At 40.4% G+C, this 25,548-nt stretch overlaps 1 protein-coding gene across 3 annotated transcripts in view; it reads left to right on the top strand.

Moving 5' to 3' along the window:
- LOC122093775 (integrin-linked protein kinase 1-like) overlaps positions 1–25,548 on the top strand; it is an 86,631-nt gene that overhangs the window by 9,318 nt on the left and 51,765 nt on the right. For all 3 annotated transcript variants that reach the window (XM_042664253.1, XM_042664251.1, XM_042664252.1), the window contains exons 4-6: positions 2,456–2,541; positions 2,655–2,775; positions 18,908–18,987. In XM_042664253.1, coding sequence (XP_042520187.1) covers positions 2,456–2,541; positions 2,655–2,775; positions 18,908–18,987 — 287 coding nt within the window. The remainder of the gene's footprint in view (positions 1–2,455; positions 2,542–2,654; positions 2,776–18,907; positions 18,988–25,548) is intronic.

Here is a 25,548-nt window from a genome sequence, read left to right as displayed (position 1 = left end):
AAAAGGAGCAGTAGCGCAGGAGAAGAAGCAGCAGCAAGAAGAAAAGAAAAAAAAAAGAAAAAGAAAAAGAAAAAGAAAAAGAAAAAAAGAAACAGAAGAAGCAGCAGAAGAAGAGAAGAATAGAGAATCGACAGAGAAGCCGTTAGAACCCCATCTCAGTCGAACCCCTCTGCAGGGTTCCAGCAGCGAAAAGAAAAAAAAAGTGAAGAGAAAGCGAGAACAGAAAATAGAAGAAGAAGAAGAGAAGAAAAGAAGAAAACGAGGAAGAAGAGAAGTTGAGAAGAGACAGAAAGAAGTACATACGTGCGAAGCCCCATCGCGAACCCCTCACTTTGTCGAAGCTGACTCCCGCTGTTGATTCCGTCTCCAAGAAGGAGAAGGATCCTTCTATCGGTAGCCTTCCCACATACGGCTCTTCTTTTGAGTTGATTTCTTTTCCACTTTAACTTATTTTCTTTTCCCAATCTGCCCTTCCCTTTTTCTCCTTTTCTTTTGTCCATATTTGTTATCTAGTTTCCAACATGCTTTTAATTACCATACTGCCACTCCCTTGAGGATTCACTTTTACTTGCAGTTCTGTCCTCCTTTCTTTGAGTATCCATCCATAGTGATTCCAACAACCTAGGCGATGGATCTAGACCTTTTACTGGATATCCGTCAACAAATGCAATTGATCATAGAGAAGCTTGACATCAAAACCCACATACACTCTACCTTTAGCTATATGATCTCAGCCGTTGAACAACAGGTAGACGAACCAGAAGATGAATCACCAGTGGTAGAAGATGAGATGGCACCGTTGAAAGTTGAAGATCAACTTGTGGAAAAATTTAAGTCGGTTGATCTCTTCAGTGAACTGATCAATTTTATTTTCCTGAGTCACTACTTCACCAATGAACTTCGCGTCGTGGATTTCATATCATTCGATCATGGTTTTGATGGTGACCTTATACAGGCAAGTATAGATGCTGATCGGTTGGTATTGATTCTCCCATTCTACAAAACTCGTGGACGAGTTTTTCTCAACATTGGGGGAGTTGATGTAGATGCACACCCATGGACCGATCCTAACCCATCTAGGTATCTAGACGGAGATGTGGCTGATCCATATTTGGTTACTTGGTCTTGTAGGATTTTAGTAAATCTTATTTATTTGGGAATATTCTTTAATCTTTTATTTTAAGTAGGATACATAGGGAGATATTAGTTTCTTAATTTATTTCAGTTTCTTAGATTGAGTTGGTTTCCTATTTAGAGTTGGTTTCCTAGTTTCGTTTTGAACTAGTTTCCTTTTAGGATTTGTTTCCATGTTGGAGTTTTTTATTTGCCTATTTAATATGCTTGTAACTGATAGAGTAATTAGAGAATAGAATGATGAATTGAGTTTTGAGTGTTGAGAGCCAGAGGGCTGTGTGTGTGATTCTTCTTTCCCCCCCTTCTTTGTGCGATTTCTTCCTTTCCCTTGCTACTCTGAGACCCATCTCAGGGAATTCTTCCCTACCCTTAACGGCCCTCCATCAATACTAGTTTGAGAATCATCTATTCATACCTTTTTGTATTCTCCGATATTCGTTTGTTGATGGAATTACCATAGTTTGTAACTTGGTCTTAATTTTCTGTAGTACATGTAGAAAATGTTTGCCTCACTCCTGGGTGATTCACCCAATCAATTTCAATTTCATTAGTAAAAAAGGGTATCTAGCGGTGGTTTAGTAAATATACTTACCTACCCCATGCATTCAATCAAATACCCCTGTTTTTCTTTCCTCACCATTGATTTTATTGGGTGAACTAGCTAGCTCACCCGCAGTGATGTAAACGATTCCTCTTCTTAAAGCTTTAACCAAGCGTTCTTTGTTCTGCAGCCATACTGCTGCTTTGATTTGTAATTTGTGTTGGATCAAGTTTGTTATGCCCAGTCAAAGCACTTTGAGGTTCTTTTGTTGCAGTATTAAAGATCAGTGCTTTTTGTGGTCCTTGATTTTTGTCATATGTTGGTCCTGATTTTTCCTCTGGAACAGTTAAGATAGTGCTAAGATATTTGTCCAGGATACTAAATTTGTTTGGTTCTATGGGCCAGCTTTGTGATTTATGGAGCATATATGGTGATTTGAATGTGTGCGCATTTCAAAGTTGATAGCCCCCATGCATATGAAGTTTTTCTATATGTTTTGTATGGTAATTTAAGGCCAAAGAAGATATTCTTTGGTCTAGTAGTTTATTGGAAATGAATTTCATTAACTCTGTTAGGTCTCCTGATTGTTGAATATGGTAGAATTTGTGCCAACTTGTTTTAGTTGGAAACTGGTGTAACTCTAATTGTTATGCTTTCCAGTTAATAATGTAGACTGGATTTGTCAACCTAGTTATTTCTGTTGCAAGTCCACATAAGGTTTCAATTATATCCAAATTCATTACTTGATGGCTTATATCATTCATGTGAGAAATGTTGCAGGGAACCTTTTGCATTGCATCATGGCGTGGAATCCAAGTTGCCGTAAAAACACTTGGGGAGGATGTGTTTACTGATGATGATAAAGTGTGGGTTTGTCATATACTGGATTTGAATTTTTTCTTTACTCCTTGGTATTGTTTTGCTTTCTCCTTTGCTGGATCTTTCTTCTTTGACATTTTGGGGTGTGATTGATTTACAGAAGAGCATTTAGGGATGAGCTTGCATTGCTTCAGAAGATACGGCATCCAAATGTGGTCCAGTTTTTGGGAGCTGTAACTCAAAGTAGCCCAATGATGATTGTCACTGAATATTTGCCCAAGGTTTACCGCGTGTTTAAATACTTCTACCAGCAGAACTGACTGATAGCTGTATCTAGGATTATTGCCTCTTTCAATGCCTTACGATTCTGTGGTCATCGGTTATTTCTTCACTCTGCATTTTTTTTTCCTTAAAAAAACTTTGGATTTTCATGTAAATTGATAGTTAATGCACCTCCTAAGCTTCCTGAGTAATTAAATTGGTTAGAATTTCCGTAGGCTCTGTCTCACTGCAAGTGAAAGGAAGGGAAGGGCAATGAAATCAAAGCACAGATAAAAAAACTTTTCTAACCATTACAGACGATGATTACATAACTAACCTAAAAATTTCCTAAATTTAGTTATTAAATAAATTTTACTTCACTTTACAGTTAGATTCCTTGTATGTGAAAAGGAAAATGAATATTCCATTTGAAGGGTTCGATTGCCATTTTGGTAAAATTTGAGGTTAGTTATACAAACATGATTACAAAAGTTTCTATTTTGCCTTGTATGTGAAAAGGAATATTCCATTTGAAGGGTTCAATTGCCATTTTGGTAAAATTTGAGGTTAGTTATACAAACATGATTACAAAAGTTTCTATTTTCATTTTGAATTAATTTCACTTCCCTTCATTTCTCTTTGCATGCAACCAGAGGGAACTGTAAAGGATACTTTACTCAACTGAGGTGATTTTGAAATTGCGTGTTGACAAATGTGACAGAAGTTGGAAATTAAAGAGATTGAGTTTAGAGATGAGGGAGAAGTAGAGACGAGAGGAAGGAAGAAGGAGAGAAGTTAAGAGGAGAAAGAAGAGTGAAGAGTGCAAATTGTGAGTGAGCTATTTTCTCTTCCCACCTATATTAGGTTCAAGATAATATCTTAGGAAAATTACATAATCCCCCCTAGGGTGGTAGAAGGTAAAAACGGAAAAATACAATTTAGGACAACTTAATATAAAGACAATTCCTAAAGTACCCCTATTAAATAATCTCCAACATTCCCCCTCAAGGTGGAGAATAAATGTCATACATTCTCAGCTTGCATAAGAGGGTACTGAACTGATGAGGGATGAGACCTTTTGTGAAGATGTCTTCCAATTGATCACCTGTCTTCATAAAAGGTGTGCAAATGTTTCCAGAATCAATATTCTCTTTGATGAAATGCTGGTCCGCTTCAATGTGCGTTGCTCTATCATGTGCATTGGGTTATAGGCAATGCTTATAGCTGCTTTGTTATCACAGTAGAGTCACATAGATCCTTTGGTGTCATGTCCTAACTCAAGAACCAACCAACGCAACCAAATGAGTTCACAAACTCCATGAGCATTGCCATGTATTCAGCATCTACACTAGATTTAGCTACAACAGGTTGTTTCTTGCTTCTCCATATAACCAAGTTACCACCTACAAAAGTACAATAACCAAATGTAGATCGTCTGTTAGAGATGGATCCAACCAATTAGCATCGGAGGAGGCTTCTATCCTCAGGTGATTGTTCTTGGCATACAAAAGTCCTTTTCCCGGAGAGGACTTTAAGTATCTGAGGATGCGATACACAACATCCAAGTATCTAAGTACCCACTTTTGGGTGCATGCATAAACTGGCTCACTACTCCCACTGCATAGGTAATGTCTGGGTGAGTCAGAGACAGATAGATCAGCTTCCCCACTAACCTAACCTTTGGCATTTCTCTGCATCAAGAAGGGAAGGACCACAGTCTTTTCCAAGCTTATACTTCTACTCAATAAGAGAACTTGCTGGTTTACAAGGAGGTAGTAGGACAGGTCCCCAAACATCAATATGCACAATTTGAAAGGGAACAACAAATTTGTTATCATGATAGGGATAAGATGAACAATAATGTTTTGCAGAAGTACATGGTTCACAATGAAATACATGAGAAGAAGGAAAAGACATAAATAAATGAGGTAATTATTTCCTCATAACAAAAAAAGAGGGACGTCCCAAATGTTGATGCCAAAGCATCACAGTCTATAGAACTATTATTACTATGGCCACACACATAATTGCGGCTTAAGGCGGTAGAGTCCGCTCACCTCACGTCCACTGCCAATAATCTTTTTCATCATCAAATCCTAAAAAAGACAGTGAGAAGGGGAAAATAAGTGATACAACAACCCACGACGGAATCGTGGAAGGTGCAGAGGTGGTGACATGCATAGCGGAAGCTGAGGAATCTTGTGAGATAGATGGACTATCAAGCTGAGACATGAATCGGCGAAGCACTGCAATATCATCCTTAGAGAAGGAGCTAGTATCACTCTCTGTCATAGTAATATGGGTTGTTGCCCCTCCTTTGCAGCCACCACTTGTGCCAGTAGATCCACCACGTGTACTAGGAGGACAGCCATGAAGAACCTAACACCTCTTTTGTGTGTGCCCAGGTTTCCCATAATGATCACACTGCTAGGGTCTTTCTGTGTCATCTCCACGGCATGACCCTTGGCCTCAGCCGCCTCCACGCCATTCTCTGTGGGTAGTGGAAGAAAGAGCAGAGCGCTCAAGTGAAGTTGTAGAATCCATAGCACCTCCCTTGGTCTCCTCACTCAAGAGGTTGCTAGACACCTCACTAAGGGATGGTAGAGGTGATTGGCCTAAAATTTATATCCTGATTGGCTCGTAGTTTGAATTAAGCCCACCTAGTAGAATCAGAACACACTCATTTCAAGACATCTATAGACTTTGGCTTCATCATCAAGATTTGACAACTGAAGGTCTTTGTAATGATTATACTCCTCCTAGAGTCCAATAACAGTAGTATAGTAGTCAAATGTGGACTTGTTCCCCTGCTTCATAGAGAGAGCCTACTGAAGGAGCTGGTAGGCCTTCACAGAGTCACCTGCCTTGTCATAGGTCTTAGAGGCACTATCCCAAATATCCTTAGCAGTTTCCTTTTGTATAAATCTCCTGCTATCTCAGGTTTCATGGAGAAAAGCAGCTAAGTCATAACAGTAGAGTTTGCAGTTTCCCATTTTTGGTAACCTTGATCTGCGATAGCAGGAGCCTTGATAGCCCTAGTAATACACCCTAGCATCCCTCGACTCTGCAGGGATAGCTTTACAGAATGTGACCGGTCCAAATAGTTGATACTATCCAACTTCACAAGAAAGATGAGTATTGGGATTATCAATGACAATCGAACTGGGGTTGGTACTACTCGACCTACCTGATATAGCTTCCGTAGGTTCTGTGAGATCAGATATGATGTAAGGATACTTCTAAAACAACACCAATGGAGATCCAAACCAAGGGGGAAACACAAGTCCCAAATATCGACCTCTCAGGACCAAAAAAAAAAAATGTAAAAGAAGCTAGTAAACCGTGAAATCTTGATGGAACATCAATAAAACTCACTTCTAACCATGAATCTTCATCCCAATAGAATAAACAAACATTATAGAGTCAAGTACATTCACTATAAGCAACCAAATCACATAGTGCTGGCCATTATAGACCAAACAACTCACATAGACTGAAAAAACCGACACTTGGCTGCAAGGAGAGATTGTGGTTGTGTTCCAACACCACACCAAATCATGAATCAAGGTCTTGGGCTTGGGCGACTCTAAAGAACTTGATTCCAACACCTACCGATCTCAGCCCAGGAAGGAACAAGAAAAAAAGGTCCAGATCTGGTACTGTTCACGGAGTTACTGTAGCAGCAGCAGAAAAAAGGAGTTGCAGACCTTGGGCTTGCTTCCTTTGCAATCAAGCTTTTAGGGGCTTAAAAGGGGTCCTAGGGTGACTCCAATGGACCAGGTTCCAGCTCCAACAAAGCCCAGATGAGGAAGAACAAAGGCTGTTTCAGAAATCTGGTTAATGTTCACGGGACAGTAGATCAGGTTGAGTTCTTCATGTATGGAGCATGAATGGCTTCAATCTTCACCAACAGTAGCTTCTATAGAGTGTATTGATTCATCACTATGGCATGTACAAAGTATTCCCTGCTCTGAAACCCTCTATTATTGTTGGGTTCCAAAGCTAGTGAGCCTAGGTTTCAAGATCGTTGATAGATCAAACCTACAGCTTTGATATCAAGTTGGAAATCAAAGATAGAGTTTAGAGTGAGGGAGAAGTGGAGAACAGAGGAAGAAGAAGGAGACAAGTTAAGAGGAGACGGAGAGTGAAGAGTGCAAATCGTGAGTGAGCTATTTGCTCTTCTCACCTATATTAAGTTCAAGATAATATCTAAGGGAAATTACGTAATCTCCCCTAGGGAGATAAAAGGTAAAAAAAGAAAAATACAATTTAGGATAACTTAATATAAAGACAGTTCCTAAAGTACGCCTATTAAATAAACTCCAACAACTGATTGGTGATAGTGTGTCTGGTCATAGGAGAGCCAAGAAATGTAGGAAGGTGAAGGAGCTGGGGACTTTTCTACAAATAATCATTTTGTGTATGAGATGGTATGCAAGAAAATAGGTTATATTGTGAATTTGGTAGGGAAAAGATAGGTTATATTGTGAATTGAGAAAATTTTCTGCAGCATGTAAAATTGAGCATAAGATTGATTGTGGAAATTAGGGTTTAGACGGGACAACTTGGGAATGGTTGAATCAAAGAATGTTTTTCTATATAAAGGATTTATGGGATTTATAGAGAACAAATAATAAGAGAAAGAAGAATAATAGAACTAGAAACAAGAATATTAGTGTGTAAAAAAGAGAAGACCTTTAAGAATATTAAGAAGTGTTAGGGGTGAATTGTATATGCGTGGCCATAAACAGTGGAGAAAGTAAAAAAGGAATAAGACAAGGACAATATAAGAAAGGTATAAGGTAGAATAGTAAAAGAGAAGTAACAAGAAGAACTAGAGAAAGACGAGAGAATTGGAGAAAATACCTAGAAAAACGTAGTCGAAGCTCCTCTACATATGAAACGAAGAAACTGAAAAATAAGAAAGTAAGATATATATCCCTTTTTGTAAAGTTGTCGGTTGTCCAGCCTTTTTTTTTTTTTTTTGGTGAATAAATAAGTCATTACCAAGAACAAAGAAAACTTACAGCCCCTAAGAACGGTAGGGGAGAGGAAAAGCAAAAACCCAAACTCAAAGAGGAGGGCTATTTCTGATGATAGAGCTAGAGAGCTCCCAAGAATTTACAATGTGACAGTTTCTAGGAGAGGGATTACAAGTAGAATAAACCCGAGAAATCTTGGCCTTGACATCAAAGGAGATGGAGCCCAAATCCTTTCAAGAGGGCGAGAGTTGGAGGCCCATTTCCTATGATTTCTTTCCATCCAGATCTACTTAATGGTTGTGCCGAAGGCGAGCTTTCCCATAGTATCACATACAGACTTTCCCTGAAATGTCATATCCACTCCCTATGGAATGAAAGAATTCTCCTGTTTGCTTGCCAGCATTTGGCAAGGATCCCTTTCCAGATACAGGATGAAACAGTACAAGCGAAGAAGAGATGCTCAATGTTCTCTGGTTCATTGCCACAAAGGATGCACATAGGATCAGCTGGAATGCCTCTCTGAATGAGGAAGGATGGGAGGCAAGGAATTAGTGAATGCTCTCCAACCGTGAAGCTCTGACGGGGAATGTGATGCTTAAACCAGATGAGCTTGTGCCAAGGGGAGGGGGCCCATGATTCCTGACAAACTCTCAAGCAGCCTTGATAGAGAAGAGCTTTGAAGAGGCAGGAATCCAGAGGATAGTGTTTTACCTTTGCTGCTGAGATTTTGGGATGACCAGCAAAAAGTTCCAAATTTGCAAGCTGGGGGAAGGTTTGAGCCGGGGGGGACCAATTGCCAGAGGATAAGATATCGGCCACAAGGCCAAACTTGGATAAGCCCGAACCATAGATGATTCTGGCACTTAAGGTATGGTATAGAATACCTTTGGGGTGTCAAGGTTCCAGCTAAAGATAAGTATTGGTTCCATCACCGATCTGAGAGATAATGGCCGCAGGGACAGAAGAGTGAGTTCAGATGATTTTGTGCCACACCCATGAGGCATCTAAGGGGGTTTTCACTGTCTAAAGAGTATTAGACCGAAGAAGGTTTGAGTAGACCCATTCAACCTATATACGTTTCTTCTTTGTGACAATCTTCCCTACCAACTTGATGATCCCAGCTGAATTAACATCCTTGATACGTCTCAAGCCTAAACCCCCTTCCACTTTAGGAAGGCAAACACAGCCCAACTAGTGGGGCAAAGAAATCTAGAGCATTCACTTCCTTTCCAAAGGAAAGAGGCAAAAATGGCCTCAAGCTTGGAAATGATGGACTTAGGCAACCCATAGATATCAGAGCAGTAAACGTAAGAAGCTTGAAGAACAGATCGGATGAGCAATAAGCGACCAACAAAAAATAAGAGGTTTCCTTTCCAGTGTAGGTGCTTTCTGATGAGGTCAAACATAAGAGTGCAATGATGAGTGGAAATCCTGGTAGGGATAAGAGGTAGCCCAAGACAAGACACTTCACCGGAAGGAGACCAATGCAAAAACCAGTTTGCTCAAGAAGGGAAGCTTTGGATGAGTTAGAGATTCTAGCCAAGAAGATGAGAGACTTTGCAGGATTGATATGGAGCCCAGACATAGTAGCAAATTGATTCAAGCAAAGCATAATGGTTTAAAGAGAGGAAGGATCAGCTTTGGAGAAGATTATCAAGTCATCTGCAAGAGCAAGGTGAGTAAGCTTGATAGCCTTACACTTAGAGATGGTAGATATAAGATGCTGATTGGTGGCCACTTGCAAAATTCTAGAGCGGACTTCCATGGCTAGACAAAAGATGTCGGGAGATAGAAGGCATCCTTGACGAATCCCCACAGAAGAGAGAAGTAACTAGCCAGGTTACCATTCATTAAAACGGAGAAGCAAGGAGATACAATGCAATTATATATCCAATTAGTGAAAACTGGTGGGAATCCCCATGCTGTTAAGAACTGTGACAATGAAGTCCCATCTCAGAGAATCAATAGCCTTATGGATGTCAATCTTTATAAGAGCTACAGGAGAATGAGATTTCCTATCAAAACCTCTAACAATCTCATGGCAAAGGAGAATGTTGTCACCTAACTTCTCCCTGGAATGAAGGCCGATTGGTTGTTTCTGACAAGGGAGTCAACCATAAGCTTGATTCTATTGGCAAGGATCTTGGCTATGAACTTGTATAGAAGGTTGTAGATTAAAAGACCGGTCTGAATTCACTCATAGCATCGACTCCCTCTTTCTAAGGAATGAGGCAAAGGAAGGCGTGACTAATCCCTTTGATTTGACTGAAGCGGATGGCAATTGTAATTTCATCAGCTGTGGGACTAACCATAATCAGATTTGCCAAGTTGACAAGGATGAATTTGTTTATAAGACCTTTAGGGACGGGAGAAGTTGGAGAAGGGCCAAGCCTGAATAAGTGCTTGAAATAGTCAACAATAACTCCTTTTATGTAATCCACTTTTGTAACCTGATTGCCGTCAGAGATATTCAACTTGGGAATTGAGTTGTGGTTGTTTCTAGCCTTCACAGATTGATGGAAATTGGTAGCGTTTGAATCACCAGGCTCCAACCAGTTGATCCTAGCCTTCTGTTTCAGAAAACTCTCTTCTTGGGCAAGGAGAGTATAGAGGTTAGCCGCCTCAACTTTATCTTCTTCAGCCAGTGAGAGATTACGATGGTCATACTGCAGTTGAATCTAGATGGAGGTGCGCTTGTTCCTGCAATTAATCATTTGAGAAGAGATATTCCCAGAGGATTTAGTATTTTAGGCTTTGATGGCCTTCTTTACATTCTTGAGCTTTCTGGCCAAAGCAGTAAGAGGGTGGAGAAGGCTTGGCTTGGCTTTAACCAAGCTTCCTTAACAATTGAGGATAATCATGAAAGTCCACATTTTTCAAAGAACTTGAAAGGTTTAGGACCAAAAGAGGTGTAAGGTTGGACTAATAGGGAAATAGGCTATGGTCAGAGATGTCAGGGGCCTCAAAGGAAGCATGGGAAGAAGGGAAGTTTGAGAGCCAAGCTTCATCCACAAGAACTCTATCTAAGGTTGGACTAATAGGGAAATAGGCTATGGTCAGAGATGTCAGGGGCCTCAAAGGAAGCATGGGAAGAAGGGAAGTTTGAGAGCCAAGCTTCATCCACAAGAACTCTATCTAAGGTTGGACTAATAGGGAAATAGGCTATGGTTAGAGATGTCAGGGGCCTCAAAGGAAGCATGGGAAGAAGGGAAGTTTGAGAGCCAAGCTTCATCCATAAGAACTCTATCTAACTTGCAAGTAACGCGAGCATCTCCTGATCTTTTGTTGTACTAAGAGAATTTGATTCCAGACCATCTAAGGTCATCCACAACAATATCATCAATGTGGTTATTTAGAGCCTCAATCTTTGCCATATACCCCCTCCTTATTTCTCATGGATGAATCTGACCACATTGAAATCCCCATAAATCTCCCAAGGTCTACAACCAATTTGGCTTGCAATATGCCGACGATCATTCCATAGAGCATCCCTGTCAACTGTCCGTTTGGAGGCATAAATGGACGCGAGCAGAAAGGTGGAGTTGCAGGCAATATCAGAGATGGAAAATGACAGAATTGGGGGGAGGATGAAAGGAGGGAGACATTGAGTTTAGACTTGTCCCACAGGAAGCAAATATAGCTATTTGGATGAGAAGAATGATTGGACAATAAGGACCAACCAAGACCAATTGTAGATGCAAACCGGGCAATGGAGAACTCTTTAAGATGGGATTTAAGCAAACAAAAAAAGGAGGCTCAAAGCTCTTTGATGAGTAGACGCACTGCCACATGCTTTTGTCGTATACTTTTAAGGGGAGTTTAGGCCCCTAGTGTTCCAGATAAGGCCTTGGGACATTAGGCATAGTTGGAAGAGGGCAACAATTGCTCCACAAGGAAGAAGCTGAGAATTGCAGGGGCTGGCTGAGACCTGCTTTTTCGCTGGTAGGATCTTGGGGCAGGAGATAGGGAAGGCTACGAGTGTTGTTGACCATATTGCAGTTTAGATTTAGTGGCAAGGTTCTTTTTGACTTTTGTTGCATCACTTGGTCTTTGCATGCTTGGAGGCTATGTCGGGCAGGGATGATGATGTGTTCTGGTAGGTCCATAGTTGTCACGGCGTCAAATCGATCCAAGGCGGTGGAGGGGTGGCTAATCGATTTGGCGATGAATCGTCCGTTATGATGTTGCCATAGCGGTCAAATCGCCCATGTGTCATTTTTTATTTTTCCTATTTTCTAAAGTTATTTAGTATGTTATTTTTTTATTTTCGCTATTTTTTAAAGTTATTTAGCATGCTACAAGCCTACAATATATATCCTATAACATATAAAACCAACATTAAGCAACATCAAATCATCAAAAATCAACATACAATCAAAATCACCTTGCATTTTACAAAAAATCGACCTCCTAGTGAATCAGGCGTGACCTGGCATCCATGGCGGCGCCATAGAGACGCCTATCAGCCAATGGCGACCGCCATTTGTGAGTCACGTAAATCGTAGCACTGCCATGAACTTCTTTTTCAGCCAGGACGCCAAAACGCCACCTTGGCAACGCCTAGGCGACGCCATGACAACTATGGGCAGGTCAAGATGCATCTGATACTCTGGTCCTCGTCCAACACAAATGGGCCATGTGATGAAGGAATACGGGATGAGTTATGGGTTAGAGATGGGCTGGGAGGGCCAGAAGGATAAGTTTTAGTGGAGTGGGCCGAGAGTGTGGATGGAGAGATGGGCTGGCTTAGGTGAGAAAGACTTGAGTGATTTAGCTAAGAAGTGGAAGGGTCCACCTCCAACACAGAAGGGGAGAGAGTGGTTGACAGGGACACGTGCGTCTTCAGAAGGGATAAGAGGGATAGCCAAGCTTTAGCCGACTTCTGCGGAGGAGATTGACATAGAGGAGAGGTCGTCGATGGCGTCTTCAGCAGAGAAGGGGACTGCGAAGCTCGAGACTGATCATCATTAGAATCCGATGAGTCATCTTCAGTAGCAGAGCCAGATGGATCCGTTGAGTCTTCTTTAGATGTAGATGAGGAATCAAAGCAGTCCACAATCCCTTTTGGAGCTTAATCAGCAAACGTTGAACCCAAAATGTCAACATCTCCAGGACCGACAGTCAGAGAAGGATCCTCGGTGCTGTCAATAGAGTTCTCCAGAATGGAAAACCTAGTTTTCCTAGCGGGTAAAGACTTCTCAAGGACCAAAGGATTTCCAACATCATTTCCGGTATTGAGGGTGAAGGTGATTTGTTCTTCGAGCTGTCCCTCTACCTCTCATCGGAGGGCGGAAAGGGGGTTTGTTGCCAGTTCCTGTCATTAGGGATCTGTCCCTTTGGTGTATGGGTCCAATTAAGTCAACATGCAAATCTCCCAGGGGTTCAAGCTGAGAAGAATTTATAGAGCAAGAACCAGAGTCATAGTCTAATACATTGCAGGATAGACACTGGGGAGGTTTCTATTTGAAGTGAACAGTTTGTTGGAACTTGGAAGGAAATCATCGCCATCTTGAATGGAGACGGAGGAAGGGAGAGCATCAAAGGCAGATACCTCAACACAAATCTTGGCATAAGCGAGGCGATCTTTCCGATTGTTTTGAGCGTTTGAGTAGAGTGGAGTGCCTAAAACCAAGCCAACACTTAGGCCAGCTGAGCACCAAAATGCAAGGGAAGCCCAGGGAGTGTGACCCGAATAGGAATGGTGGAGTAACCAATTCTATTGAGAAGTATATGGCGATGCCAAGGCCTAAGAAAAATTGGCAAACACCTAACTAGCCAGAGGCCTCCTTCCAAGCTTTGAGCCCTATCTTGTTCCTTAGAGAACTTGAACATGAAGAAGCCATGGTCCAGGAGGTAAGTGTCGACAGTTCCAACAGGTCTCCATTGCTTGAGAAGGGAAAGCTTAATAAGATGGAAAGGTGGGCGTTTTCCCAGGAAGTGTCCAATAAGTGAATTGTTCCAGTGGGAAGACTCTGAGTCTAGCATGCCTTTCGCGCAGTTAGCAGCAAGGGATTCCCCCAACTTGAGGGGAGGGACAAAGTGTAGGGGAAGGCCCTTAGTAGTAGGGGCATAGTTTTTAAGGCGGTAAGGCGACGGAGGCGTTTGAGAGTCTTTCGGAGCGCCTTAGCGATAAGGCGGGCATAAAGCGTCGCCTTACAGACTAAAGCGTTCTTGTGTAATTTTTTTATAAAACCAATCTATTTGGCTCAAATTCTAGTTGAATCCTATTACTCATATGTTAAAAAAATATTAAAGGTTCATATTCATGCCAATGTAAGATATTCATCAAAAAAACAAATCAATAAAGTGAATAAACTAAATTCATCTTCATCAATCATCAATCATCAATATTCAATCATCAATCATCAATCGTCAATCGTCAATCGTCAATCGTCAATCGTCAATCGTCAATCGTCAATCGTCAATCGTCAATCGTCAATCGTCAATCGTCAATCATCATAACATATTAACATATAATATAAATACATAACTATGAAACAAAATTATAAATATAAAGAAAAGAAGACATAAAAAATACAAGTATTTATTATGCTTACCTCTATGATGCCAAAATGAGTGCCTAAGCCCTAAGGTCATCCACTATATTTCTAATCCTGTCAAAGAAGAATGAAACTCACTGCTACCGGAGCAAAATGGTTTCCTGGATCAGTGGTTTTTCCTTGTTCCTTGATTCCTTCTCAAAGCCCTTTCTTAAAACCCTTGACAAAATCCAAACCCTATTTGTGAATCGGGTTTTTGTTTTGTTTGTTTTGGTGAAGTAAAGCTAATCCCATACATCTCAAGTGTTAACAAAACCATACACCTACCAATAAAAAATCTATATTTGAAATCTTCATCAAGTAATTTTAAAATGTGTTTAAAAAAAAAAAAAAAACATATAAGGCGCCACTTCACATAAGGCGGAGCATTGCCTTACCATCTCTAGACCGCATCAGCGCCTAGGCGCTGCTAAGGCGTCGCCTTACCAGCGCCTTAAAAACTATGAGTAGGGGAGATGGAGTGTTTGAAGTGGGTGTTTCCTAGGGGGGTTTGAAGCAAGAGAAGGAGATGAAGAAGCAGGGGGGAGGAGTTTGGAGATTCCGGCAGGGGAGAGACCCCGGTCAGGAGGTCAGCCATGGAGGCCGGACCATAAGGAGGTCTTTGGAAGGAAGGGGTTGTCTTAGGTCAGCCATTCGGAAGTGGGTGAAGTGAAACTTGGTCTAAGACGAATGGATGTCCAGTCTTTTGATAGGCCATAATGGAACCTCCTAGTTACTAATGACTACTGGACTTGCGTGGACCTAAAAGTAAAAGCTAGACTAGCATAAACCATATGACTAAAACTGACTCCAAATTAAAGATTAAGAATACTAAACTAAATCCATGACCCATTGTTTTTTTTTTTTTTTGGATGAATAAAAAAATTCATTGTTAAGGAGAAGAATATACAAAGGGAAAAAGGGGGGGAGAAGGGGCTAAATGCCCATAAAAAAGAGACAGAACTATTAAACAAACAACTAAACAAGCCTTAGCAGAACACCACAAGAGGCCAGCATAAAACAAAACTCTCCTAGGGATATGGGGGTGTAATGCAGGAGTAGATTACAAGAAATAAACTACCCCAGTAGGTTATAACCCCAAACAATACAAATAGGACCAGGAAACAAAGAAATAAGACCATCAAATAAACCCCCAAGGATACAATACCAATGCAGGAGAAAAATCAGCCCAAAACCCAACCCGATAGGAGAGAGAAAAACTTGTTATAGAGCTAGAGAGAGAGAGGTGTGGCTAGGCCTATAGGAGTCCGATTGAGCTGCATTCTTGGGCATAGATAGTCCCTAGGTAGGGTACAAAAATCCCCAAAGTTGAGAGGATTCTGACGGCTGGTTGTGAAGTTACAAACTTTCTTGATTTCTAACCTAGGAGAGAGAAAACTGAGAAGAACTTTCAAGAACAGTAGTTGAATGCTTCCAACAGTGACTAGGTAAGGATCGTGGGACCCTTATGAGGCCTGGACCCTATTTGAGGACCTGGCTGAACAGATTACAGAAGAGAGAAAGAGAGGAGATCGATCTCTCTCCTATTCCCACTAGGATTGCTGATCGGTTCTGATTTCTGGAGACTTTTATCAGAATCTGAATTATGCCTCTTGAATGTTACATCAAATAAAATAAAAAAGAAGAATAAAACAGATGGGGGGTTGAGAAGGGTGAAAGAGAATAAATGAAGTGGCTATCTTAGCCTGGGCAACTTTTATTTATTCAAATCTGTGAAATAATGGTACATATGCCTCTCTATTTATAGAGGGGAAGTTTATAATCATACTAAGACTAGGAGCTAGTTTCCAAAGAGGACTAGACACTCCTACTACAACTAGGAATTCAAAATAGGACTAGGACTTGATTTTATGACTCCAACATGGAGTAGGACTAACTAACTAATAGTCCATATAGGACTTTACAACCTACCAATGGCCTAATGGGCCTTTATTGAATTAAATAACAACTAATTAAACTAATGAATTAAATCCCGTTTTCCTACCTTCTACCCATATTTTAGGTTTATTAAAGTGGTCTATTTCAAAGAAACCCATGAGATCAAAGGCCCAATACATATATAACACGACCCAAAGCTTATTTGCAATAAAATAAGCCCAAGTGACTTATCTACATTAGGGTGGTAAAATAGTGGAAACAGGAAGGCCCCAGGAGACAACAATTAGCTTGTTCCTTGGGGTGTTGTGGACAGTACGATGAGGGAGGGATCTCAACTTGGAGGTGACATCAAAGTAGATGTATTTCCAAATCATGTTAAAGGAGCGAGAATTGGAAGTCCATCTACGGAGATTTCTCTCATATCCATATATGGTTAATGGTGGCATAGGATAGCTTCCCCATAGTATCACAAATAGATGCCCCAGAAAAGGTTATGTCCAGACCCATTCTCTGGCTAGGGGGAGGATAATCCTTCTGGAAATCCAGCACCTGAGAGGGACTCTCTTCCAGACAGAGGAGGAGAAGGGATAGGAGGAAAAAATGTGATTCATATCTTTATTACCATTCCAATAGAGACAACAAGGAAGGGGGAACTGTAATGTGCCGATAAATGAGGAAAGATTGCGTAGGGAGGCAGTTAGAGATTGTATGCCAAACTGTAAAGCTATGGCGGGAGATCTGGCCTTTGAACCAAATTATGTTTCTCCAAGGGGAGGCCCTTTGGATCTGATAAATTCGTAAGTAGAGGCAGAAGTGAAGGTTCCAGTTGCAGAGGGAAGCCATACAATCTTAACCTCTTTACCCCTATAACCCTGGGGGGGAAGGGAGAGAGGACCACAAATAAAAAAGGGGGGAGGAGAAAAAGAGGGGACCATCCATTATCAGAGATGATGGAGGCGATAGTAGCAGATCGGCCCAGGCTAGAGGAGTATATGGACCTAGGGGAGATTAATGAATTGAGGATGCCAGACGGATGCTAGGGGTCAAACCAGAGGGAGGTGGAGGAACCATTTCCAATGCAGGAGGAGATGGTAGTCAAAGCTAGAAGTCTCAGCTTAAGGATCTTCCTCCAGACCCAGGAAGCATCCCTGGGAGAGGGAGCAAACCAAAGAGAATCAGTCTTGAGTGGAGAGGAATAGACCCGGAACACCCAAATGCTGTTATGTTTGGAGGCAATTTTCCAAATTAGCTTGAGAATTCCCACAAAGTTCCCTTCTTTAATTGTTCTTAGACCAAGACCTCCCTTAGATTTTCTGAGTTAGACCATGGCCCAAGGGGTTGGGTGGAGGAATTTGGAGGAATCGGTTCCTTTCTAAAGGAAAGAGCAGAAGAGCTTCTCCATAGCTTTGATAGAAGAAGCGTGAAGGTCAAAAATTCCAGACCAATATAGGTATAAGGATTGAACCAGAAATCTAATCAAGGTGAGGGCCGTGAGGCAGCCCACATAGGATTTTACTATTGGAATAGACCCAATGTTGATCCAAAGTGTAAATGGATTTTACTACTATGACTAGGAATAAACCCAGCTACACTGTACAGTTTAAGGTACCTCTTCAACATACAATATCATGTGGCCAGCTAGACCCAGCTACACTGTACAATTTAAGGTACCTCTTCAACATACAATATCATGTGGCCAGCTAGTTTTGTAGATAGGCCTATGAGGGGGCCCATGGTCAACCAAACCTTCTCTGCATCATGAAGAAATAAGTGAGAATTGTTTTTTACCTTTACCAATTCAATGGAGTTTAGTGTATTCTGTTTCTTGCTGGTTTGCATGCCAAGCCTTTTCTATTCAATATGTTCTAGTTAGGTCCTTGGATCTTCAACAAGAGGTATTTGAATCTATGAGGATTGCTTGTCTCCAGTGAGCATTTGGGAAAAGTAAAGCTTTGGTTTGATTTGATGAAGAAAGTGAAGTGTCAAGCGAGGGGAATGAATATTTGAGTCTTTAGTAGTTAAATTTACTAAACGGTCATATGAGTATAATCTGATTTTCGTAAGGTGAAGGTATTTTTCTGATTAGTGGACAAGCGTTGTCCCCCAGGGGACTTTATCTGGTCTGATATGGTTTAATTGTATTTAGATTCCAAAAAAAGAAGGTACCAATAAAATAACGGATGATTTGCTTGTACAGTTTTCATTGGTTTGACCGGGTTTTCTATACAGCTTAAACCATCAGAATTTTCAGCTCTGCATTGGCTGGCCAGGCTGCTATGGTACTCAAAATTGTGATTAAGGGACAATGGAGGCCTTTGAATGCTCTAGTAAGAAACAGTGATATGATTCAGATTAGAGGAGCTAAAAAGTCTGGGGTAGGCCTAAAATAATCCCAAGAGAAGTGTTTAGGAGAGACATGCATTGCTTATGCCTAGTAACAAGTATGTCTTTGAGTTGTGTTGAGTTTTGAGGCAATCATTAGCATATTTAGTTAGATGAAGGAAGCTTTGAACCTCGTTATCCCCATTCTTATTTTGTACTAATATATTTGTGTATATATGACTTGAGTCACTCAACTACTGCTGGTAATATGGGTCTACTTGTTTCCAAAATTTAAAATGGGAAAAAGAGAAAGAATCTATGATTTGGTCTTTGATTCTATTTTGTTTTGCTTGATAAGATAAATATTAGCTTTACTTTAATTTGATATTACTTTGCCTATGATGGTGCAGGGGGATCTCCGTGCATTCTTGAAAAGAAAAGGGGCATTAAAGCCAGTGATAGCAATAAAATTTGCTCTTGATATTTCAAGGTTGACCTGCCATATGTGTTGAGTTTCTATCGCTTCTTTTTTTGCCATTGTGAACATAGTCGTCAAGGCATTGCCAAGGCGATTTGCCTGGGTCCTAGGTGACTGTTGCCTTATTGCACTGTATGTCGCCTTATATTTTTGGACTTATTTATGCCAAATATCATTTACTTAAGACATTATTCATAAATATGCAAATACCCCTTATTTGAATCCAATAAAAATAGTTTAAAAATCAAATTCCAAAATGATAAAAAGTCAACTCCCAGTCCAAGAACAAGAACTGGATTTTTGGTTTTAGGGGCGATTTTCAACTTTCAAATGCTGGGGTTTCCTCAATTTTGAAAATTTTATATATCTTATCATGGTAAAACATTGCTAAAATCAAAAACCCGATAAAATAATCTTTTGTTTTGATGTCTTTAAAATTGTTTTCATCCAGGCAATTTTAACAGTATTCATGCATTTTAAAATAAGTTTGACCGGAACATAACTTTGTTATTACAACTCAGATTTAAGTAATCTTAGGCTTGTTGGAAAGCTAGTTTTGTACTATACCTAAAACAAAAAGTCTCATGTAAAAATAAAATCATTTGACCAGTAAAACTTATTATATAACAAGAGCTTTTCTCTAAATATTGATGTTTTATGACTTAATGCGACTTAATGTTGATCTTCGATGATTTGATGTATCTTAATGTTGATTTTTGATGACTTGATGTTGCTTAATGTTGATTTTTGATGACTTGATGTGAATGTCGACTTTTGATGATACAGATATATGTAGCATACTAAATAATGTTAGAAAAGAATGAAAATAAATAATAGCACTTGGTCGTCTTGTTTGCCTTAAGGCGGGGGCCTTGTTGCCTAAGCACTTAGGTCCACCCTTCAACACTTTGGTTCGCCTTGGTGCCCTGACAACTATGATTGTGAACAATTAATAAGTGAAGGTTGATATTAGATGTGGTAATTTAATTGTTCATGCATTCTTATTGTGGGACTAGAAACTGAAAAGATGAGGGAAGAAGGCAGAACCAGCTATTGCAGGACCAGATGGCCTTTATTATAATTTGGATTAAACATTTATTATAGATTTAAAATTTATAAAATATTTATAAATTTTAACTATTGCAGTTACTAGTTTTACCATTTAAAGAATCTGACTTTAGACTTGATATCATTCATTGGACAAAGCTATTTGTCTTGGATGGAAGGCGGAAAAGATGGGCCAAAGAGGCAGATCCTTAAAACAATTGTTTGTTGTCTCTCGTTGCTATGCCATGTCCGCACACTTGTGCCATTATAACCCTAAATTAAGAAAGAAGAACGATAATTTTGTTTAACGGAGTGATGCTGGGTGAAGAAAAGGGAATAAATTACAGATAGAAGCACTAAAAGATCTCACTATAAATGTCATTTGACTTGCGGCAGAGACAGATATGGAAAAATAAAGAGAGGAGTTCAGAAATGGATGAATTGAGAATTGGGTAATTTTGTAATGCTTTTACTTTGAAATATGTTTTAGCATTGAAGGAACTAGTTGGCTCAGCTGGTATCAGTTCCACGAAGGTTTGATGCGGAACCGAATTCCAATGATCGAAATCGGATCACTTAGGGCCCACAAGAATGACTAAGAAGCTCAATGTAATGGTTGAGGGGTTTTCTTGTAATTTCAGAAACAATTTTAAGAGCTTAAAAGAGAGGAAAATAAACAATGGGGACAAACTGAAATAGAAATTGGAAAGAGAGGGGTGTTTAAGAATTACACAAGAGAAGGGGGAGTAACAGAATGTAACCTTACAAAACAAGGGCTTACTTGTAATAACCAGAAGTTAAATGCATAAAACAATAAACAAAACCTTTCTTCTTCCTCCCGATAGAACACCTAACGGCAAACCAGTGTAGACCTTCAAAGGAGAGAACTCCTTCAAATCTTCTCTGTTTGGTCTGAAATTTCAGGCATGGGATCACAAGAGGAGGCTCTTCCAAATCACATAATATCTGGTTAGATCGGCAGGCTGAAAGGACGTGGAAAGCACCTGAAACTGATGATGGCGACAACTCCCAGGGCAGATCTGAAACCTGGTTTCGATCTCAGGACTGAAGAGGGCTTTGGAGCTGGAGCTCTAGGGTCTGAATCGCCTTCAAGGTAGGAGGCCTTCGACCAGAATTTCAGAGTCAACCGGTACAGAACAAGGATGCAACAAGCTCTTGTTCTGTGTTAGGTATCACCGCCCAGCAGAGACGATGAACAGTATCCAGCAGTTGAGGAAATAAAAAAAGGGAAATAAAGGAGAAAGTAATGGAGATGAAGAAGAAGAACTAAAGAGGAAAATAGGAGAGGGAAAATAAGAGATTAGAAGATTTCAGAGAGGGAGAAAAAAGGGGTCGGCAGCCATAGTTTCAACCAAAACTTAAATTCTCAAATTCATTCAAAAAAATCTAAAACTGAGTTCTTCTCTATTACATGACTAATATAAAGGAAAAATCAAACAATTAATGAAAACTACTTGAAAATGGAAACTATTCTAAAATTAGAAGCTAGCTAATTTAAAAAGAAATTATTTCTAAAACAATAGAAAATCAAATCAAAAAGATATTTTTTTTCCTAAATCCATCGTGCATCTGCATCAAGGTTGTTACTAGGAGTTTAGAGACACTGAATCGAGGCCTCTGATCTTCACGTTGCACAAAAGAGGCACACCCTACATTCCCTCCTCTTGTGATAGTATCCCAACGAAATGGGGTAAGGTATACATATATATATATATATATATATTTATCTTTTGGCAAAGGGGGAATGTTCTCAGTTTTGAAATTATTTTTATTAGTTAATCTTCCCGAAGGTATAATTCTTAATCAGTTTCATCTGATGCCATTTTTTTAAAGTAATTTGGCAATGTTTTAGATGTAATAAAGTTTGGATGTAGCCTGATACGTGAATTATGGCCTGGTAGGGCCCAACGACAAGATTTGTAATGCGGTATAGAGGCTGAACTGGGTTGACCCTTTTGGCAATTTCGAACGAGATGAGCCGGATCTAAATTGGGTTTTTGGTCTAGTAGGATATTTTAGGATTTATTTTATATGGGAAAGAATAAGTTATTTTATTTGGAAAGTTATGTAATCTTTTAGTTTGGGTAGTTAGACATGTAGGGAGTTACTGGATTGAGTTTTATTTTGTTTCTAATTTCATTAGTTAGAACTTACGAAGTAATTAGGAGTTGCTATTTTAGTTTTAGATTTTATTTAGGCAAGTTTTAATTTCAGTTTATTATATAAAGGCATGTAACCCAAATTGTTGGACAGGTTTTCTGAAGAATGAATTGAATTGGGTTGTTGATTGTGCCGGGTAAGTTCTTCACAATAGTCGTGTACCCTTCTCCTTCCCCCATTGTGATTCTCTATTTCTCTCTCTTCTTCTTCTTCTTTTTTTTTTGGATGGATAAATTAATTCATTACCAAGGAGAGAAGAATATACAAAGGGAGAAGGGGGGAGGGAAGGCTTAAGCCAACAAGAAAAGCCAACCCGGGGGGGTGAACATCAAAACAAAAATCTAAACTAATACATCAAGACCAAAGGGATATGACCAAAACAAAAGGGGGGGGGGGAGAGTGAAGTGGGAACATCAAGGGTGGGGGATGAGATCGACTTGCAAGTTCCAGGAGGCAATGTTTCCTAAGGGAATTAGGGACAACGTGTGCATAAAGGGGTATGATTTTAGATGTAACATCAAAGTAGATGGCTTTCCAAATCTTGTCTGGAGACCAGGAGTTGGAGGACAATCTATAGTTGTTTCACTCCATTTAGAGATGATTTTGGGTTGTAAAAAAAGCCATCTTAGTGAGGTTGTCACAGATGGAGGAACCAACAAAGGTCATGTTGATCCAGATCCATTCCCTATCAAAAGGGAGAACGGGTTTGTTAGACGGCCAGCATCTAGAGAGGACAATTTTCTATATGGATGAAGAGAAGGAGCAGGAAAAGAAGAGGTGAGGAATGTCCTTAGAACCTTAGGGGTAGAGGCAGCAGGAAGGATTGGTGGGGATATAGCGGTAAATGAGGAAGGATTGGATAGGGAGGTAGTTGGAGAGGCATTGCCAAACAGTGAACCTATGGCGGGGGATATGACCCTTGAACCAGATGAGGTTACACCATGGAACCACATGACCAGATGGTTTGATGAACGACCAAGCTGAGGAAAAGGAGAAAATCCCATTGGAAGAGGGTAACCAAATGCATTTATCTTCCCTTGCTCTATGACCGGGAGAGAGCGGAGGGAGGGTGGACCAGAAGTCATCAAAAGGGGGGGAGAGGGAGGGGGAGACCATCCTATGGGAGATAAAATAAGAGAGACATTAGTAGAATTGGGGAGACCAGAAGCGTAAATAGTCTTGGGAGAGATCAGGTGGGAAAGGATGCCCAAAGGATGCTAAGGGTCCCTCTAATGGGAGGTGGTCTAGCCATTATCGATAGTGGCGGACCAGAAGAGTAGATAGTCTTGGGAGAGATCAGGTTGGAAAGGATGCCCAAAGGATGCCAAGGGTCTCTACAGAGGGAGGTGGTCTAGCCATTACCGATAGTGATGGATATGGCATTGAGAGGAATGGGTCTGTGGCTGAGAATTTTTCTCCAGGTTTAAGAAGCATCAGGAGGGGAAGGAGCCATATAGAGAGTGTTGTGTTTAAGCGGGGGAAGAATATCCAATCAACCCAAATACTTTTCTACTTTAACACAGTTTTGTATATAAGCTTAAGAACGCTCATGGAGTTAACTTCTTTGATTCCTCTAATCCCCAAACCACCTTCGGCTTTGGAGAGGCAAACCTAATTCCAGTAGAGGGGCTGGAAAAATTTAGAGGAATCAGAGCCTTTTCAAAGGAAGAAGCAAAGGAGTCCTTCAATGGACTTGATCGTGGAGGCAGGGAGGATAAAAATGTCAGACCAATAGAGGTACATGGACTGGAGAACTGATCTAATGAGGGTGAGATGACCAGCATAGGAGAGGTGCTTGCCTTTCTAAAGCTGGAGTTTTTTACTTGAGAAGGTCAAGCATTGGGGAACAATGATTGGAAGCAATCCTGGAGGAGATGAGACGGAGACCCAGGTATTTGACAGGCAAAGATCCCAAGGAGAATCCTGTGATCCCGAGGAGAAGGGCTTGGGACTCGGAGAAACACCAAAGAGTAAGAGGCTCGACTTAAGGAGGTTAATACTGAGACCCAAGGGAGTTTCAAAGGAATCATGATAGTGGAGATAGAGAGGGGGTCAGCCTTGGAGAAGATCATGATGTCATCGGTAAATGCCAGATGAGAGAGAAGAAGGGATTTGCATTTCGGGATAGGGGATATGAGTGGAGGTCGGTAGTTGATTGAATGGAGCGAGATAGAACTTTAAGGGATAGGGAGAAGACAAAGGAGATGGGGGGCATCCTTGTCGGATGCCACGCCTAGAGGGGAAGTAGCCAGCCGGGCTACCATTAACCAAGACAGAGAATCAGGGGGAGGAGATGCAAGAGTGCACCCAGTGGACAAAGGAGTCTAAGAAGGACATGTGGAACAAAACTTTGTAGATGAAGTCCCAACTAAGCGTGACGAACGCCTTATGGATGTCAATCTTGAGGAGGGAGCAAGGGATGATATTATCCACAATGCTCCTTCTAGCAATGAATGTAGATTGATTGGGGCTGATGAGAGAGTCGATGACTTTTTGAATACTATTGGCGAGGATTTTGTCAATGAACTTGTAGAGAAGATTGCAAAGAGAAATGAGTCTGAAATCATTCATGGTAGTCGCGTCTTCTTTTTTGGGAATAAGATAGAGAAACGCAAGGATTAAAGTATCGGTATTGGTCATTGTATCAATCGGCCAAAATCAAGATACGTATCGGAGGGTATCATATTGTATCGGAGATACACTAAAGATGCGCATATAAATGTATAGGAAACACTTTTGCATAAAAAATTGTTAAAAACATCTATTGATAACACTAAATTGAGGGTATTGCACTAAGAATTCAAGGTTTATAGTTGTCCTATAAATGTAAAATCCTTGTTCCCAACCTTGATTCCATTTTAGTTAGAGAGAAATATGGCTGGCAGCTACTTCGGAACAAAAACCCCTAAAAAAATCGTGTTTTTTCTGAAAATTACTCATCTTGGCCATTATATGACTGTAGCGCACTGTATCGGTACATATCGATATTCATCGATACATAGTGATACACACCGATACGTATTGATACTCAACAATACGTACCGACCGATACGTACCGATACTCGCCGATACGTACAGATCGATTTTATATTTTTCAGAGTATCGATACATATCGGTGCGCATCGTATTCGGTGTGTATCGGTGATGTATCGATGCATACTGGTATGTATCGTAGGATATATATCGATACGAAAGGATTTTAAAAATTCCATGTATCGTATCAGTGTTTATTGTATCGGTTGGCTAAATTTAAGATACGTATTGGAGGGTATCGTATCGGTATCGGAGATACTTTAAACCATGAGAGAAAGGTGTGTAATGTAGTAGTGGGTAACAAGTAATTAA

Source organism: Macadamia integrifolia, chromosome 11, assembly GCF_013358625.1.
Source record: "Macadamia integrifolia cultivar HAES 741 chromosome 11, SCU_Mint_v3, whole genome shotgun sequence".
Taxonomy (NCBI): domain Eukaryota; kingdom Viridiplantae; phylum Streptophyta; class Magnoliopsida; order Proteales; family Proteaceae; genus Macadamia; species Macadamia integrifolia.
The sequence above is the reverse complement of the archived record's forward strand: the minus strand, read 5'-3'. Positions and strand labels throughout refer to the sequence as shown.